General features: G+C 41.8%; 1 protein-coding gene and 1 long non-coding RNA gene across 11 annotated transcripts in view; both read right to left on the reverse strand.

Moving 5' to 3' along the window:
• LOC132539405 (uncharacterized) overlaps positions 1 to 17,910 on the reverse strand; it is a 211,673-nt gene that overhangs the window by 61,702 nt on the left and 132,061 nt on the right. The gene's annotated exons all lie outside the window — the stretch shown is intronic.
• CFLAR (CASP8 and FADD like apoptosis regulator) overlaps positions 1,845 to 17,910 on the reverse strand; it is a 79,372-nt gene continuing 63,306 nt past the window's right edge. For 8 of the 9 annotated variants that reach the window (XM_060194156.1, XM_060194153.1, XM_060194152.1 and 5 more), the window contains 2 exons: positions 16,770 to 17,280; positions 1,845 to 9,906 (listed from right to left, as the gene is read on the reverse strand). In XM_060194156.1, the coding sequence (XP_060050139.1) occupies positions 9,768 to 9,906; positions 16,770 to 17,280 (650 nt within the window). In that variant the 3' untranslated portion in view covers positions 1,845 to 9,767. Of the gene's footprint in view, positions 9,907 to 11,428; positions 11,546 to 16,769; positions 17,281 to 17,910 lie in introns of all 9 variants that reach the window. The other variant, XR_009550664.1, reaches the window with a different exon arrangement.

Here is a 17,910-nt window from a genome sequence, read left to right on the forward strand (position 1 = left end):
TATCCAACAACAATGACAGCAGTAACAACAGCAATAATAATAACAACAACATGATAAACAGTAAGGGCAACAAAAGGGAAAAAATAGTCTCCAGGAGCAGTGGATTTGTAGGGCAGGCACAGAGCCCCAGCAATAACCCTGGAGACAAAAAAGAAAAGAAAAAGAAAAATTGGAGAGTGGGGCAGGTGGTGGCTCAGCTCATAGAATGCACACATTACAGTGAGCAAAGACCAAGGTTCAAGCCCCCCACCCCCACCTGCAGGGGGAAAGCTTTGCTAGTAGTAGGTCAGGGCTGCAGGTGTCTCTCTGTCTCTCTCCCTCTCTCCATTCCTCTTGATTTCTGGCTGTCTCTATGTAATACATAAAGATAATTTTTAAAAATTAAAAGCTATTTTCTTCATTTAGCAGCACATGTACATGTACATTTTTCACACATTTATAATTATTTCCTTAGAAAGGCCCCAAGTACAGAATTAGCAAGCTGATCTTTAAGTCTGTTCTTTTTAAAGATTTTTATTTATTTATTCATGAGAAAGATAGGAGGAGAGAGAGAAAGAACCAGACATCACTCTGGTACATGTGCACTGGGAATTGAATTCAGAACCTCATGCTTGAGATCCAGTGCTTTATCCACTGTGCCACCTCTCAGACCACACTTTAAGTCTGTTCTTACCCAATGGTATTTAGTGTAAGAAATCAGTTATTTCTTTGGTGACAAAACCTCAAACTTCCACAAGATGGTGGTATTTCCTTAAAAAGTTCAGCAAATTAGCACTGGATGGCTACAAAAGTAAGTAGACGTGGTTAACAGAGCGAATGAAACACATCAACATATATACATACATATGTGTTTATTTCTTGTTTATTTGCTTGTTTACCAAAGGACTGCTTCTCTGATATAAAGTGATACCCGAGATTGACTCTGGAATCTTGGAACCACAGACATCAAAGGCTTTTTCCATAACTAGTAAAATGTGTTTTTTTTTTAAATATTTATTTTCCCTTTTGTTGTCCTTGTTGTTTTATTGTTGTGGTGGTTATTACTGATGTTGTCATTGTTGTATATGCCAGAGAGAAATGGAGAGAGGAGGGGAAAACAGAGAGGGGGAGAGAAAGATAGACACCTACAGACCTGTTTCACTGCTTATGAAGCGACTCCCCTGCAGGTGGGGAGCCAGGTTCGAACTGGGATCCTTGTGCTAAGCGCCACTGCGCTTAACCCACTGCGCTACTGCCAGGCCCCTGTAAAATATTTTTAATGATGCAAACATAATAATCAAAAGATAGAAGACAAGACTACATGAAAACTAAGAGTTGACAGTGTTAAAATAAGCCAGTTGTGTTTTAAATGCCTGTGTTTGTAGATACTAAAGAAACTAAACCTGTTTTACAATAAACACATTTTTCTTCTAATTTTTTTTTTTTTGCCTCCAGGGTTATTGCTGGGGCTTGGTTCCTGCACTAGGAATCCACTGCTCAGCCACCCGTTTCCCATCTTGTTGCGCTTGTAGTTGCTGTCGTTATTGTGTCGCTGTTGGACAGGACAGAGAGAAATCGAAAGAGGAGGGGAAGACAGAGAGGGGGAGAGAAAGATAGACACCTGCAGACCTGCTTCACCGCCTGTGAAGCGACTCCCCTGCAGGTGGGGAGCCGGGGCTCCAACTGGGATCCTTGTGCTAAACGCCACGTGCACTACCGTCAGGGCCCCTCTTCTGATTTTTATTCTTATGATAGTTACTTTTTATAGTTTAAAGCTACAGTAAATGAATTGCATAAAATGAAGCAAATAGTACAGTCACATTTATCTTTTTAATGCATATTTTTAAAAGATTTTAATGCATATCTTTTAAAAGATTTTTTTATTTATATCTAAAAGAGTTGCGGAGAAGACCAGAGCATCACCTTGGCACTTGGGATAACAGGAATCAGACTCTGGATCTCATGATTTCTTGGTACATGAACACAATTAGCATACGGCTGACGTCAGCCTGACGAGCTTACAGAATATGCAAGGGAATTTGGGTACAAAGAATGTTCTTTTTTTATTATTTCTTTATTGGGGAATTAATGTTTTAAAAAACATTCGACAGTAAATACAATAGTTTGTACATGCATAACATTTCTCAGTTGTCCATATAACAATACAACCCCATAGAAAGTTATTTAAGCAAGTGTCTGCCAGCAACCTCTCAGTTTCTACGGCTCTTCGCCTGTTCGCCTTCTTGCTGGACCCGCCAAGCCGCTTCCCCGGGGACTTGAACACACGAAGTCCAATTGGTAACTAGCTTAAAGATTCATGTCTCCTCGCCATCAAGACTAGCTGATCCAAACTCCTTTGCCTATTTTGCTGCCACGGTTTTTATGTACTTAAATATCCCGAGATGCAATAAACTTTTCATTTGTTAAACACCAGCCATAGCCTGTGGAAGTTTTTGTTTCTTATTACAATAATGCTGTGAGTCCAACTCTATCCATTGTGCCACCTCATGGGATACAGTACAGTTGCATTTATTCTAATAGTGAACAGACAGTCTTTACATAAGTGCAATAATTAAACTCGTGAAAAAACAGAGACAAACTTCCTTCCACTTTCACAAAAAATAACTGAAAATAGAACACAGATTTAAATGTAAAAGGGGAAAACCTACAACTATTAGAAGATGACATTTCTTTTTAAAACACTTTTTAAGCATTTATTGTTAATGAAAGAGAGACCAGAGTACTGCTCAGCTCTGGCTTATGGTGGTGCTGGAAATTGAACCTGGAGCCTCAGAGCCTTAGGTATGAGAACCTTTTGCAGAACCATTATGCTCTCTCCCCAGCCCAAGACAGAATTTCTATGAAAAAAAGGGGGGTGCCCTTGTGTCTGGAGATGATTCCCTAGATACAACACCAAAAGTATAAGTTATGAGAAAGATAAGCTAGGTTTGACTTCATTATCATCAAGTTTCTACTCTCTCAGAGGCACTACTAAGAGAATTAAAAGATAAACCACGAACTGGGAGAAAATACTTGTACAAACATATATCTGATAATGAACTCAGAATACAAAATGAACAATTAAAATTTTGCTATATGACAACAACAGCTTAACTATAAATGGGCAAAAGACATGAACATATGTTTCAACAAAGAAAATAAATGAATGACAAATAAGGATGGGAAAAGATTTTACTCATACACAACCATAATATAAAAGCCCAAACACCAACAGCACCAAAATGGAAACAAAGTGACAGAAACTCTGCAAAATGGAACAGCCCCTTAAGCAGTTTCTTCCATAATTACATACAGGTTAAACTCACACATTAACATAGTTTCATACAGGTAATCCAGCAATGGCTCGCCTAGGTATGTCCTCCAATTGAGTTAGCATGTGTCCATACAAAAATAAAACAAATGTATTTGTAGCAGCTAAATTTATAATGCTAACCTTGGAATCAAGAGTAGTGCCCTTCAAGTGAGTGAATAGAAAATCTTGCTATATTTACACAATGGAATTCTGTTCTGCAATAAAAATAAATGAGTTATCAAGCTAAGAAAACATGCTAGAACTCTCAATACAAATCACTAAGTGAAAGAAATCATTCTGGAAGCCGGGTGGTGGTGTACCTGGTTGAGTGCACATGTTACAATGTTCATGGGCCAGGGTTCAAGCCCATGGTCCCCACATGTAGGGGAAAGCTTCACCAGTGGTGAAGCAGTGTTGCAGGTGTCTCTATCTGTACCTATTTCCTACTTTCTCTCCATTTCTGTCTGTCTCTCCAATAAATAAACATAATAATTTTTTTTAAAAAAATCAGTCTGAAAAGTTTCATTACTCTATGATTCTAACTACCTGACATTCTGGAAAAGGAAAAACTAAAGAGAAAGTAAAAGGAAAGAGACAGGACAGCAGTTTGTCCTACAAGCTGTAATGTCTGAGTCTCAGAGGTCCCAAGTTCAATCCCTAGTACTTCTATAAGCCAGAGCTGAACAGTGCTCTGGTGAAAAAACAATCATAAATAAATAAGAAAGAAAAAGTAATGACTGTCAGAGCTACACTCTGTCTCTATCAGAAAAGAATAAAAAAGGAAACAAACAAACAAAAAAAAAAAAAAGCCATCAGAAATGGTGGAGTAGAACCAAGCCCCATGGATAACCATAATAGCAAAAAATAAAAAATAACAAGGACTTGTTTGGTTCCAATCTACTGTTTAGGTGACACTACATGTATTCATGGGGAGCTGGGTTATCTGTGACATTTAGTATACACACTAGGTGATATAACAGAGGACTTTTTAAAAAGGTTTTTTTATTTATGAAAGAGAGAGAGGGAAAGAAAGCCTCATTCTCACACATGCAATTCTGGAGACAAACTTAGAACTTCACAAGCCCAGTACTCTGCCCCCTGTGCCAATTCCCAGGCTGCAGCTGAGTTTGTGTTTTTTTTAAGATTTTTTTGATGAGAGAGAGACAAGCAGAGCATCATTCTGGCATATATGATACCAAGGCTTGAACTCAGAACTTCATGTTTGACAGTCCAACATTTTATCCTTTCCCACATCGCAAAGGATCTGTTTCTCTATTACTGAGTGGTAAGATAAGAGATCCCTGCCCAATCACGGCCCTTGCATATGCAGTGCTAGAAATCAAACGTGGGACTTGATGCATGGAACTCTTGCACTCCAGCATTGAGTTTCCTTCCTGATGCCCAAGGGGAGGTTCTTGAAAGGTCATTCACTGAATTTAAAAGCCTTGACTGAGTTCTACATTGACATTCTGAGACAGCTGCAAATAAGACAGGGCCTCCAGTTTGCATCCTGAAGTGACTCTTAATGAGTTTATATCCTAACGTGGGGTGACCCTGAGTAAGCCATCTATCATTACAGGCTCATTTGCTTCTACCATAAAATGAAAAGAAAGAGAGAGAGAATGAATTACCTCCTATCTCAAAGAGATATTTTGAGAATTCAATGCACTAAAAAAAAAAATTTTTTTTTCCTACACACTCAATAGTGGTTTACAAGATCAAAAAAATCACAGGGTGGAGCTGGGGTGAAATAGCTCCGTTGGGTGGTGTTCTGCTTTGCCACACGCACAACCTAGGTTTAAGCCCATCCCCATTGCATTGAATCAAGCTTCAGTGTCATAGCCCCTTTCTCCACCCCCCTCTTTCTCTCTATCCCTCTCCTTCTCTGTCTTTATCTAGAAAAAAAATTACAGAGGGTATCCACACTACATCCACCATCAAAGTTCTGTGCCTGCACATTTAATTTAATATCAGATACCAATCAGAGGACATCTCCTAACCATATACCCCTTACTAAATATTTGGCAAATCTCCTTTTGGAGTTACCATAAAGTTTTTAATATCTCAACATATCCATCTCTTTTATATTTGAGAATATTTAGAACCTGCACTAAAAATGCCTTAAGAGTACTCATATATTTTTAGTGCTCATATATATTTTATTCAAGTGGGGTCTGGGAACATGAGTATTCACAGTACTATTTAATCTAAACATGTCTGTCTGGTATATCTAAAACATTTCTCTAAAGTACTCAGGGAACAATAAGAAAAGCATTTCTTGTGGTCCTGTAGGTGACACAGTGGATAAAGCACTGGACTCTCAAGCATGAGGTCCCGAGTTCAATCCCTGGCAGCACATGTACCAGAGTGATGTCTGGTTCTTCCTCTCTCTTCCTAGCTTTCTCATCAATAAATAAACTTTTTTTTTTTTAAAAAAAAGCATTTCTTTAAATCAAATGTGTGTGGATAAGGGCCAGAGGAGGAGGAGTCGACTTACTACAAGAAACTCCACCATTATACAGAGAGAGAGAGAGAGAAAGAGAGAGAGAAAATATGACATGAGAACTGTCTAAAGGGTAATATAGGGCCTTTAGGGAGGTCTTCACATGCTGAGCAGAGCAATCATGCCTCACCACTCAGCACTGTGGACCTCCTCTCCCCTCCTGTTGAAAGGGACACAAACCATTCCTCGAATACACCTTGCACTTGCCCTATTTGCTCCTTCGCTTCACTTGTTTCCTTTCTTGAAATACACTTCTGTCTCCATCTCAACCTGCAAAATCCTTCCATCATTTGCAAGGCTGGGTTCAGCCTTTCCAAAATAAGTAGTATGATGGCAGTTAAAAAAGACAATGTGGGCAGGGGTAGATAGCATAATGGTTATGCAAACAGACTGTCATGCCTGAGGCTTTGAAGTCCCAGGTTCAATCCCCTGCACCATCATAAACCAGAGCTGATCAGTGCTCTGCTAAAAAAAAAAAAAAAAAAAAAGAATGCATGCGACCCTGAGTTCCATCTCCTATACTGCATTATATGTTTCTTTGAATGACCAGGGGGATATGTGCAATGGGCAGAGTGGACAGAGTGCAGGACTTTCATGCATGGGGTTCCAAGTTCAATCCTTACCACTGTAAGTGCCATAGTTGTTCCCTTTTCTCTCCCTCTGATTAATAAATAAATTTTTACAAATTTTTGAATGATGCAACAGTTATATAAGAAGACACACATTCCCATGAAAGATTTTCAAAATTCAATTTTCAGGATAAGACATAATACTATATTGTTGCTATTATTTTTAAGCACAAACTATACTGTAACAAGAATCCACAGGATAAACTAGGTTACAAAATAGAGATCTGCATACACCTATGTTCACAGCAGCACAATTTGTAACAGCCCAAACTTGGAAGCAGCCCAGGTGTCCAACAACAGCTGAGTGGCTGAGCAAGCTGTGGTCTATATACACAATGGAATACTACTCAGTTATTTAAAATGGTGACTTCACCTTCTTCATCTAATCTTGAATGGAACATGAAAATAATCATGTTGCGTGAGATGAGCCAGAAAGAGAAGGAAGAATGTGGGAAGATCCCACTCATAGTTCCCCAGTCCCTACATGAGAGGGAAAGTTTCATGAGTGGTGAAGCAGTGTTGCAGATGTCTCTCTGTCTCTCTATCACCCCCTCCCACTCAATTTCCAGCTGTCTCTATCCAATAAATAAAGATAATAAAAAAAATTAAAAAGAAAAAGAACATGAGCTGTGTCTTAGACTTCTCATTACAATCACCATGATGGCTAATCACCTTGAAATTCAGAAAAAACAGACAACAGTGCAAACGACAAACTTAAAAAAAATAAGTCAATTAAGAAATAAATAAAGAGGGGCTGGATGGTGGCACACCTGGTTGAGTGCACATGTTACAATGTGAAAGGACCCGGGTTTGAGCCCCCAGTCCCCACCTGCAGGGGGAAAGCTTTGCAAGTGGTGAAGCAGTGCTATAGATGTCTCTCTCCTCTATCTTCCCCTACTCTCTCTATTTCTGGCTATCTTTAGTCAATGAATAAAGATAATTAAAACATTAAGAGAAAACAGTGAGAGGGGCCAGCAAAATAGCTCGCTGGGATAGTGCACTGCTCTGCCATCTGTGCTACCCACATTCAAGCCTTACCCCCCCCCCAATGCACTGGAAGAAGCTTCAGTCCTATGATACCCCCCCTGCCTCTTTGTCTCTCTCTATCTGAAAGACCCTGTGACTATGATGATGACAATGATAGAGAGAAAGAATGGAAGGAGTGGAGGGCAGGGGAGATGGTGCAGTAGCTGCAGAAAGAACTTACATGCAAGGGGTCCCAGGTTTAGTCCCCAGCACCACTTATAGCCAGAGTTAAACAATTATTTGGTTAAAAAGAAGGAGGAGGAAGAGAAGGAGAAGAGGAAAGAGAAGGTGAGGGTAAGGGTGATGGTTGGAGAGATCAAAATATACTTTGCAAAACATTTTTGTAATCAAGTGTACTGGTCAGTTTTGTAATCAGTGTAAACTCTGCCTTTTTTCACTGTGTTAAAAGACTTAAGAAAATCTAACATATTAGATTTATGACTTCAGATGAATGTTTACTTAAGTTTATTATCTTGGGGCTGGGGAGACAGTGTAAAGGTTACACAAAAAACTTTCATACCTGAGACACCAAAGGTCTCACCAAAAGCCAGAGCTGTGCAGTGCTAGAGAGATAGCCCCCTTGGTGGTGGACTGCTTTGCCATGTGCACAGCCCGGGTCTGAGCCCAGCCCCACAGCCCTGAAGGAAATATGGTCTCCTTCACAGTCTCTCTCTCTCTCACTGCCTCTGTCTCTATAAAAAATTAAGATTTTGATCAATCATTATTAAATCACTAATAAAATAAAAAATAAGATTTTGAACTTTATTACATAATTACACATAAAACAGAAAGTAATATAGTATAAATATAAATAATATTCTCAGTTTATGTGGTCATTCTGTGAGTCAGAGAAGACTCATTTATCAGCTGAGTGGCATTTTGCAGTAATTTACTCACAAAAGAGGTAGTGATGCCAGTGTAACCATACTGGCAAAGATAATTAACATTCGCGTTTGTGTGTGTGTGTATGTGTGTAGGGGGGGTGTATACCCAGTAGTTTGAAAATTATTTACCCCAGTGAAGTGATGTGTTTTTTTACACTAAAAGCCAAAACCTTTGTGTCTAAGCAGAAGCCTTAGTTCAGTGCCTGGAGGCCCATTCTGATAAAGGAGCTGTGCCACTGCTGTGGATTGAATACTGCGTCCCCCCGGAACTCAAAGGTGAAGATCCTAGTCTCCAATGAAGTTGTATTAGGAGGGGCCTTTGGAAGGTCATCAGGGTAGAGCCGTCATGAGTAGAATTACAGACAGAGACGCAAGAGCACTTGTTTCCTCTCTGCCCTCAACCTCCCCCCCCGCCCCCCAACGCCTCTGCTTTTCCTGAGGACGCAACCAGAAGATAACCATCTGGTAAACCCAGCAGTGGGACTTCACCAGACACCAGATCTACCAGCACCCTGATTTTGGGCTATTGAGTTTCAAGCACTATGAGAAATCAAGGTTTGCTTTAGTCATTCAGTCTGTGGCACTCTGAGAAACCCAAGTGGATGAAGACAGTCACCTTGTCTTACGTCCAGAGCTTGTGTACAGAAAAAAAAAAAAAATGTGCAAGATTCACAGCTTTCCTCAAGAATGCCTGAGCCCAGGAGCTGATGCTGGTCCCCTCTTTCACCACTCAGGAGCTCAACGCCTGTAATTCCACCCTCTCTCAGCTCCTACACCAAGTCCACCATCTGTTCCACAAGGTCACACACTACAACTTCCCCAGAGTCACCCTGAGGCAAGGGAAACATAGCCAACATATATGCCCAGCCACCCCTCAAGACCATCAGTGCCCCAGCCTGGAGCTGCTAAAGAAACCCAGCGCCTCACTGCCAGGAAGGGGGCCCTCTCCTCTGTGGCCTCCGCCAACAGTGTGAGGGAAAAAAATCTATGCCTTGGCTCACAAGGTGTTCTCTAGTAGCTGAGATTACATGTGTTTGTTATATTCTGCTTGCATGGCTTTCTATCTTGACTGTGACTTTTTTTAGAGTGGACACTGACAGGCTAACTGGCTCTAGTACTCCAAATGCTTCTCTCTGTGGCCCTGGTTTACTTGAGCTGGAACTCTGACACACAATTCAGTCAGGATTCAGTTTTCAAAGTCTTTTCCTCCCCAGCACATCTGTCCAATGGACCTACCGAGCTGTCTGAGCATAACGGCTAGTACTTTTCATCTTAAAAACCACATTTCAAACAACCCTTCCAGTCAAGCCTTCTCACGGAGTCTTTTCAGCTCGGGCCAGTACCTGACCCCAACCATGCTACACATGCTCACACTACCTGGAAAGCCATTCTACTGACAAAGGCTGAGAGGCTATGCCGGACTTCTGGGTCTTTCATTTGCAAGAGAGGACCAGCTTCTTTCTCAGAGTGTGTTGCAGAAAGACATAGTACTTCTCCTTAGCCGACACCCTGCTGTTCCAGTCATATATCCTGCCATTGAGTTCGATGTGGAGATCCAGGAGTGGGCGTTTTCTGGAGGAAGTGAAAAAGGCAAAAATCAATGCTGTTCAAATATCAAAGACAGACTGGTGTGAGGGTGAGATGACTCAACCGATATGAAAGTGCTTCAACATTGCTCCTTTCTAAGTGCCTTATAAGCCGCTTAGTGAGTCAGCTAAACCAGCTGACAGCACTCTGGCCCCTCTTAAGGAGGCGTGACTGAGTTTTACTGTGGGAACATGGCAACCATACTGGAGAACAGGGAGAGGAGGGGGAGGGCGAGGAGGAGGAGGGAGAAGCATGAGGAGGAAGAAGAAATATCATTCTAATTTATCTTTGTTGCACATTCTAAATTTTTTTTCTTTTTTTATTTTATTTATTTATTCCCTTTTGATGCCCTTGTTGTTTTATTGTTGTAGTTATTATTGTTGTTGTCGTTGTTGGATAGGACAGAGAGAAATGGAGAGAGGAGGGGAAGACAGAGAGGAGGAAAGAAAGATAGACACCTGCAGACCTGCTTCACCGCCTGTGAAGCGACTCCCCTGCAGGTGGGGAGCCGGGGTTCGAACCGGGATCCTTATGTCGGTCCTTGTGCTTTGCCACCTGCGCTTAGCCCGCTGCGCTACAGCCCGACTCCCGCACATTCTAAATTTTATTTATTTGTTGAATAGAGACAGAAATCAAGATGAAAGGAGGAAATAAAGAAGGAGAAAAGAGATACCTGCAGCAGTGCCTGACCACCCTATAAGCTTTCCCCTTGTAAGTGGAAACTGGGGGTCTTGAACCCTGGTCCTTGAACTTCGTAACATGTGTACTCAACCAGGTGCACCACCATGCAGCTTCTGTCCCATCTTTCTTTTTTTTTTTTTTTTTTTCCCCTCCAGGGTTATTGCTGGGCTCGGTGCCTGCACCATGAATCCACCGCTCCTGGAGGCCATTTTTCCCCCTTTTTGTTGCCCTAGTTGTTGCAGCCTCGTTGCAGTTATTATTGCCATTGTTGACGTTGCTTTGTTGTTGGATAGGACAGAGACAAATGGAGAGAGGAGGGGAAGACAGAGAGAGAGGGGAAGAGAAAGATAGACACCTGCATACCTGCTTCACCGCCTGTGAAGCGACTCCACTGCAGGTGGGGAGCCGGGGGCTCGAACCGGGATCCTTAAACCGGTCCCTGCGCTTTGCGCCACGTGCGCTTAACCCACTGCGCCACCGCCCGACCCCCTGTCCCATCTTTCTTAACTGCAACTAGAATGCAACTGAAAACTGCAAGGTTGGCGAATGGCATAATGGTTTTGCCTATGACTTTCATGCCTAAGGCTCTGAGGTGTCAGATTCGATTCCCAGCACCACCATAAGCCAGAGCTGAACAGTGCTCTGGGAAGGGAGAAAAAAAAAACTGCCAATATTACGCATGCTTCATTCAGCATAAAAGAAAATTTCTGTTTATCCCTGAAGAAAAAGGCATCAAACATGGCATGCTGGCACTCCCCATTATTTCCTGCATGCCTTTTAACATTTTTATCTGGTCCTACAACTTTGTTGCAAAGTTTGTATTCACTAGACTAACAGAGTTACAATGTCCTCAGCCTGAGTATTGCTCCTTTTGCTTATAGTGGCAGGCCAGGAACCAGTGCTGGTTATTACAAGGGATTCTGTTTATTCTTAAACATGCAACCTTAGGAAATAGAGGAGAAATTCAAGTTAAGCTATTTAAGGTATAGAGTCTTTAGGGCAATGTATTGCACATTCAAAACTGTGATTGGATGTGAGGGTGATCTGGATGCAACATCTGTCACCCCACTGATTTCCAGGGTTGATTTGGCTGATCTGGCTGGCTAGGCAGGTGTCCCTTTCCTCCCTCACCACTCAGTGTATGTCCCTCCCGAAGCAGCGCCCTTGGTAGAAGAGGACAGCCTTCCCCAAATAGAGACGGACCTGGTCTTCGGTCGAGTAGCTGCGCTCCCCTGCTAGAACTTCCAAACAAACTCTCAAAACTGTGATTAAGTGACAAGTCGACATTGACCTTTCCTTGATCAAAAATTTATGAAGGTTTTTTTTTTTTTTAACAAAATGAACAATGGCAACTACTACAATAAAGGTATTCTTACAAATAAACATCAAAAACTGCCCATATAACAAGGATTTGCAGACCTGAACAATCGGGCACCGTGTTTCACCTTTCAATTTGTTAAGACTTGTTTACATAGGGCTGGCAAAAAAATAGCTCACTGGATAGGATGCCTGCTCTGCCATCCATGTGACCAGGTTTGAGCCTGGTCCTCCGCTGCACTGGATATAGTTTTGGTGTTGTGGTCTGTGTCTGTGTCTGCGTCTGTGTCTGCGACTATGTCTATGTCTCTATGTAAAAGTTAGCCATGGAAGGTGAAGTTCTAGAGATAACAATAACAAAAGACTTGGGCATATAAAGGGTCATAAAAAAAGAGAGAATTTAGGAACCCGAGCACTTTTATACAAAACTAGATCAATACAAAATCTGCACAACACAGAATCGAATTGTCCTAGAAGATAATCTGTTAAGATGCATCAAAGACTTTAAACCTTCATGTCATTTGATGCAGTAATTCTAATTCTGGAACTCCCCATCCTGAGAGAACAATTAAAAGAGAGAACAAAATAAGTCAAATACTGAAACAAAGATGTTCAATTCATCCATTCTCTCTCTATCTCCCTCTCTCTCCCTCCCTCCCCTTTCTTTCTTTCTTTCTTTCTTTCTTTCTTTCTTTCTTTCTTTCTTTCTTTCTTGTGTTTGATGACCCAGGGCCTCAGGTATGTGTGATTTCACCACTCCTGGGTCACTTTTTCATTCAAATAGATAGGAAGAGAGTAAGAGACCTCCTCAGCACCAAAGCTGCCCCGAACTGTGGCACTCTCATGTGATGCCAGGACTCAAACCTGTCTGGTAAGGCAGGAACCCTACATGGTGAGTTTATTCCCCTGGCCCTGAAGACTTTCCTTTTGTAAAATCAAAACTCTGTCCCATAGCTGATAACTGATCAAGTAAATTAAGTGATAGCCTTATTACAGGCATCTCTGTAGGCACTTAACCAATGTGACTGAGGGGACTGGATCGTGATACATCTACTTGAGTGCACATGTTACAATATGCAAGGACCCAGGTTCAAGTCCCCCTTGCCCACCTGCAGAGGGGAGCTTGTTTCATGAGCAGTGAAGTAGGTCTGCAGGTAACTCTCTTTCTCTCTCCCTCCCTCTCTACCCACCCACTACTTCCTTCTGTTTCTCTCTGTATCTATCCAAATAAATAAATAAAATATTTTTAAAAGCTACTGAAATAATGAGTAATGATGTGTAAAAATGTAAGTGTTATACTATTACAAAAACTAAAAGCAGTTCACAAAGTAATATGTGATGATTCCATATTGACTTAAAAATGAACTTACATATGATTATACTACATGTACTACGTTATGTATATATGACACAGATATGGATATATATATATATATATATATATATATATATATATATATATATATATATATATATGATTGTGCACATCCAAAAAGCATCAGCAAGGAAATCTGCACCAAGATTTAATTGACAGAGGTTGGAGGGGCTGGGTGGTGGTGTTTCTGGTTGAGCTCAGATGTCATCATGGTCAAAGACCCAAGTTCAAGTCCCTGGTCCCCCAACAGGAGGTAAGTAGTGCTGTAGTTATCTGTCTTTCTCCCTCTCTTTCACCTCCCCCTCTCAATTTCTCTCTGTCCGATCAAATAAAAGGAGGGGAAAACTAATAAAGAAAATTAAGAAAACAGAGGTTGAGAGTCTGGAAGCAGCGCAGCGGGTGGTGCAAAGTGCAAGGACCTGCGTAAAGATCCTGGTTCGAGTCCCCAAATCCCCACCTGCAGGGGAGTCGCTTCACAGGCAGTGAAGCAGGTCTGCAGGTGTCTGTCTTTCTCTCCCCCTCTCTGTCTTCCCCTCCTCTCTCCATTTCTCTCTGTCCTATCCAACAATGACAACAACAATAACTACAACAATAAAACAACTAGGGCAACAAAAGGGAATAAATAAATAAATCTTTTAAAAAAGAAAGAAAGAAACAAAGAAAACAGTAATAGATACTTTGCATCTACATTTCCTGATGTGTTGCTGTGGCCTGGGAGATGGTGCCATAGGTGAAGCATTGGATTATCAAGCATGAGGTCCTGAGTTCCATCTAGCATTGCATGTATCAGAGTGGTGTTCTGGTTCTCTCTCTCTCTTTCTTTCCTTGAAATAAAGTAAATATGGGAGTTGGGCGGTAGCGCAGTGGGTTAAGTGCACGTGGCGCAAAACGCAAGGACCGGCCTAAGGATCCCGGTTCAAGTCCCCGGCTCTCCAACTGCAGGGGATTCGATTCACAGGCAGTGAAGCAGGTCTGCAGATGTCTCTTTCTCTCCCCCTCTCCTTCTTCCCCTCCTCTCTCATTTCTCTCTATCCTATCCAACAAGGACATCAATAACAATAATAACTACAACAATAAAAACAGCAAGGGCAACAAAAGGGAATAAATAAATATTAAAATAAATATGTGTGTGCGCGCACGCATGCACACATTAGACTGGGAAGACAGCATAATGGCTATGCAAAGACTTTTATGCCTGAGGTCCAAGGTCTCAGGTTCAATTCTCAGTACCACCATAAGCCAGAGCTGAGCAGTGCTCTGGTCAGTCTCTCTTTCTTCCTCACCCTCTCCTTCTCCCTCTCCCTCTCTCTGTATCTCTATTTCATTAGCAACCAGTATATCTATTTTAAAATATATGTTGCTCTAACACACCAGTGTGTGTATCATCAGGAATACAATGTTACACACTCAAGCCAAAGAAAACAAATGCATTGAGAGTGAATCTTCTAACCCTCAGCCCTTTTTTGAGTATACCTCTCTTTTTAAAAAAAAAAAATATATATATATTTATTTATTTTCCTTTTCTTGTTGCCCTTGTTCTTTTCTTTTTTTTTTTTTTTTTTGCCTCCAGGGTTATTGCTGGGGCTTGGTACCTACACCACAAATCCACTGCTCCTGGAGGCCTTTTTTTCTCATTTTTTTGCCTTTGTTGTCCTTGTTGTTGTTATTATTGTTATTGTTGCTGTTGTTGTTGGATAGGACAGAGAGAAATCAAGAGAGGAGAGAAAGACAGTGGGAAGTAAAAAAAGATTGACACCTGCAGATCTGCTTCACAGCCTGTGAAGGGATCCCCCTGCAGGTGGGGAGCCAGGGCCCGAACCAGGATCTTTACACCAGTCCTCATGCTTGGCACCATGTGTGCTTAACCCACTGCACCACTTCCCAGCCCCCAGCATTGGACTTTTAGGCCTGAGGTCCCAAGTTTGATCCCCAGCATCACATATGCTATAATGGTGCACTCTTTCTCCCTCTCAATCTCTCTCTCTCTCTCTCTCTCTCTCAAGTAAATAAAAAATATATCATGGTCAGAGTGGGAGAAGATCTTTACATGTCATACACCAGACAAGAGGCTAATAATCAAAAATATAAAGAGCTCACCAAACTCAGCAACAAGAAAACAAGTGATCCCATCCAAAAATGGGGAGAGGATATATGGACAGAATATTCACCACAGAAGAGATTTGAAAGGCCAACAAACATGGGGAAAAAATGCAGCAAGTCATTGTCAGAGAAATGCAAATAAAGACAACAATGAGATACCACTTCACTCCTGTGAGAATGTCATACATCAGGAAAGGTAGCAGAAACAAATGCTGGAGAGGTTGTGGGGTCAAAGGAACCCTCCTGCACTGCTGGGAATGTAAATTGGTCCAACCTCTGTAGAAATCAGTCTGGAGAACTCTCAGAAGGCCAGAAGTGGACCTACCCTATGATCCTGCAATTCCTCTCCTGGGGATATATCCTAAGGAACCTAACATTCCCATCCAAAAAGATTTGTGTACACATATGTTTTTAGCAGCACAATTTGTAATAGCCAAAACCTGGAAGCAACCCAGGTGTCCAACATCAGCTGAATGGCTGAGCAAGTTGTCGTATATATACACAATGGAATACTACTCAGCTATTAAAAATGGTGACTTCACCGTTTTTCAGCTGATCTTGGATGGACCTTGAAAAATTCATGTTAAGTGAAGTAAGTCAGAAACAGAAGGACGAATATGGGATAATCTCACTCAGGCAGAAGCTGAAAAAAAAGATCAGAGGGGAAAACACAGAACAGAACATGGACTGGAGTTGGTGTGTTGCACCAAAGTAAAAGACTCTGGGGTGGTGGGAAGGGTTCAGGTCCTGGAACATGATGGAGAGGGGTTGTATTGTTATGTGGAAAACTGGGAAATGTTATGAATGTACAAACTATTGTATTTTACTGTTGACTGTAAACCATTAATCCCCCAATAAAGAAATTAAAGTACATATATATATAAAATCTGGGAGATGGTGTAGTGGAAAAAGTATTAGATTCTCAAGCAGGTCCTGAGTTCAGTCCCCAGCAGCACATGTACCAGACTGATATCTGGTTCTTTCTGTTTTTCCTCCTGTCTTTCTCACTAGTAAATAAATATTTTTTTAAAAAAAATCTATCTAAAATACAAAGTCTTTTGCATTTTGTGCCGAAGAGCAAAGCACTCGTAAACTGTGCATTTCTAGATCATACTCTAAATGAAATGAAGACCCTCTTCTGTGACCTGAAGAGAAGTGCATTGGTGGTCCAGGAGGTGGTGCAATAGATAAAGCATCGGACTCTCAAGCATGAGGTTGAACCCAGGTTCAATCCTCAGCAGCATATGTACCACAGTGATGTTTGGTTCTTTCTCTCACCTCCTATATTTCTCCTTAAGAAATGAAATATTCAAAAAAGAAAGATTGCAGCTTGGGGACAAGTGGCCCAGAGGTCAGCCACAGAGAGGCGACTCACCTTTCTTGGCCCAGTTTCTGGGAGAGGAACTGCAGGTACAGGGATGGTGAGGAGGAAGGCCGCTCAAGCAAGGACACATCTGCTCTGCACAAGCTCCAGAAAAAGTCAGCTTCCCGGTGAACTATGCTGTGCCCATGCTGCCTCACCCTGGCTTGCACATTGTTCAGGGCTGGCCCATCCACCTCCAGGAGACCCTTGTCCTCCTGCGGGTCCTCTGACACAACATAGCTGTGAATGAAAAAGAGCTTGGGCTTCTCTAAGAGAAAAGGACACACATCTCCTCTGAACATCCTCCTGATGTGCTCCAGAGGAAACCCAGGATGTGTCTCATCCACACCAGACACACTCTGGGAGTCCCCTCGGCTCACCAGCACACACACAAAACTGTCGTAGTGCTTGTGTTCAGGCATGCAGGCAACTTCCTGCAGGGTGGCGAATATGTCTTCAGTCTGCAGATATAAGCGATACTGGACTTGATAGCCCAAGGAAATGAAGGTGTCTCGAAGAACCTCTGGAAGAAAACAAAACATGGAGAAAACATTGAAATGGAAAATGCACCAGGAGGTGGTGGGTAGGGAAATTGTGAGACATGGTTGAGCATGGTGTGAGACCTCCTATTGAAAAGTGGGAGACTGGATGGCACGACCTTTCTGTCAGTCTCTATTTGAGATCAAGCATGGAAAAAATGACCACCAGGAAAAAGTTCCCTCTGTCAGTCTCTCTGCCTCACAAAAGACTCTGAATGCAGCCCGTTTCCTTATTCTCAAAGCAGTTGGTTCCTTTACTCAGAGGTTAATAGAAGTCCATGATCATACATGGCCCACACATCATTGTTCTGCTCTGTCGAACTATAACCAGGGACATCCTCTTTACTTCTCCACCCATTCCAGACCTTCTAATCTTACATGATCTATCTCCTCTCTTAAGGCTCCTCTCTGTCTGCTAGTTATTGATAACCCCACTTCCTTCGTTCCTTTGATCAACTAAACCCCTTATTCAACATTTACTAGGGATGCTCTGAGCTTTTCCCAACCCTCTATTTCTCTTTGCCCCTAACCTCCCAAACCATACATGAAATGGATAACTTATTTCCTCCTACAACCCCTTATAAACCTTACTTTGCTGTTCAATAAACGAATTG

The sequence above is a fragment of the Erinaceus europaeus genome, chromosome 7 (assembly GCF_950295315.1).
Source record: "Erinaceus europaeus chromosome 7, mEriEur2.1, whole genome shotgun sequence".
In the NCBI taxonomy this organism is placed as follows: domain Eukaryota; kingdom Metazoa; phylum Chordata; class Mammalia; order Eulipotyphla; family Erinaceidae; genus Erinaceus; species Erinaceus europaeus.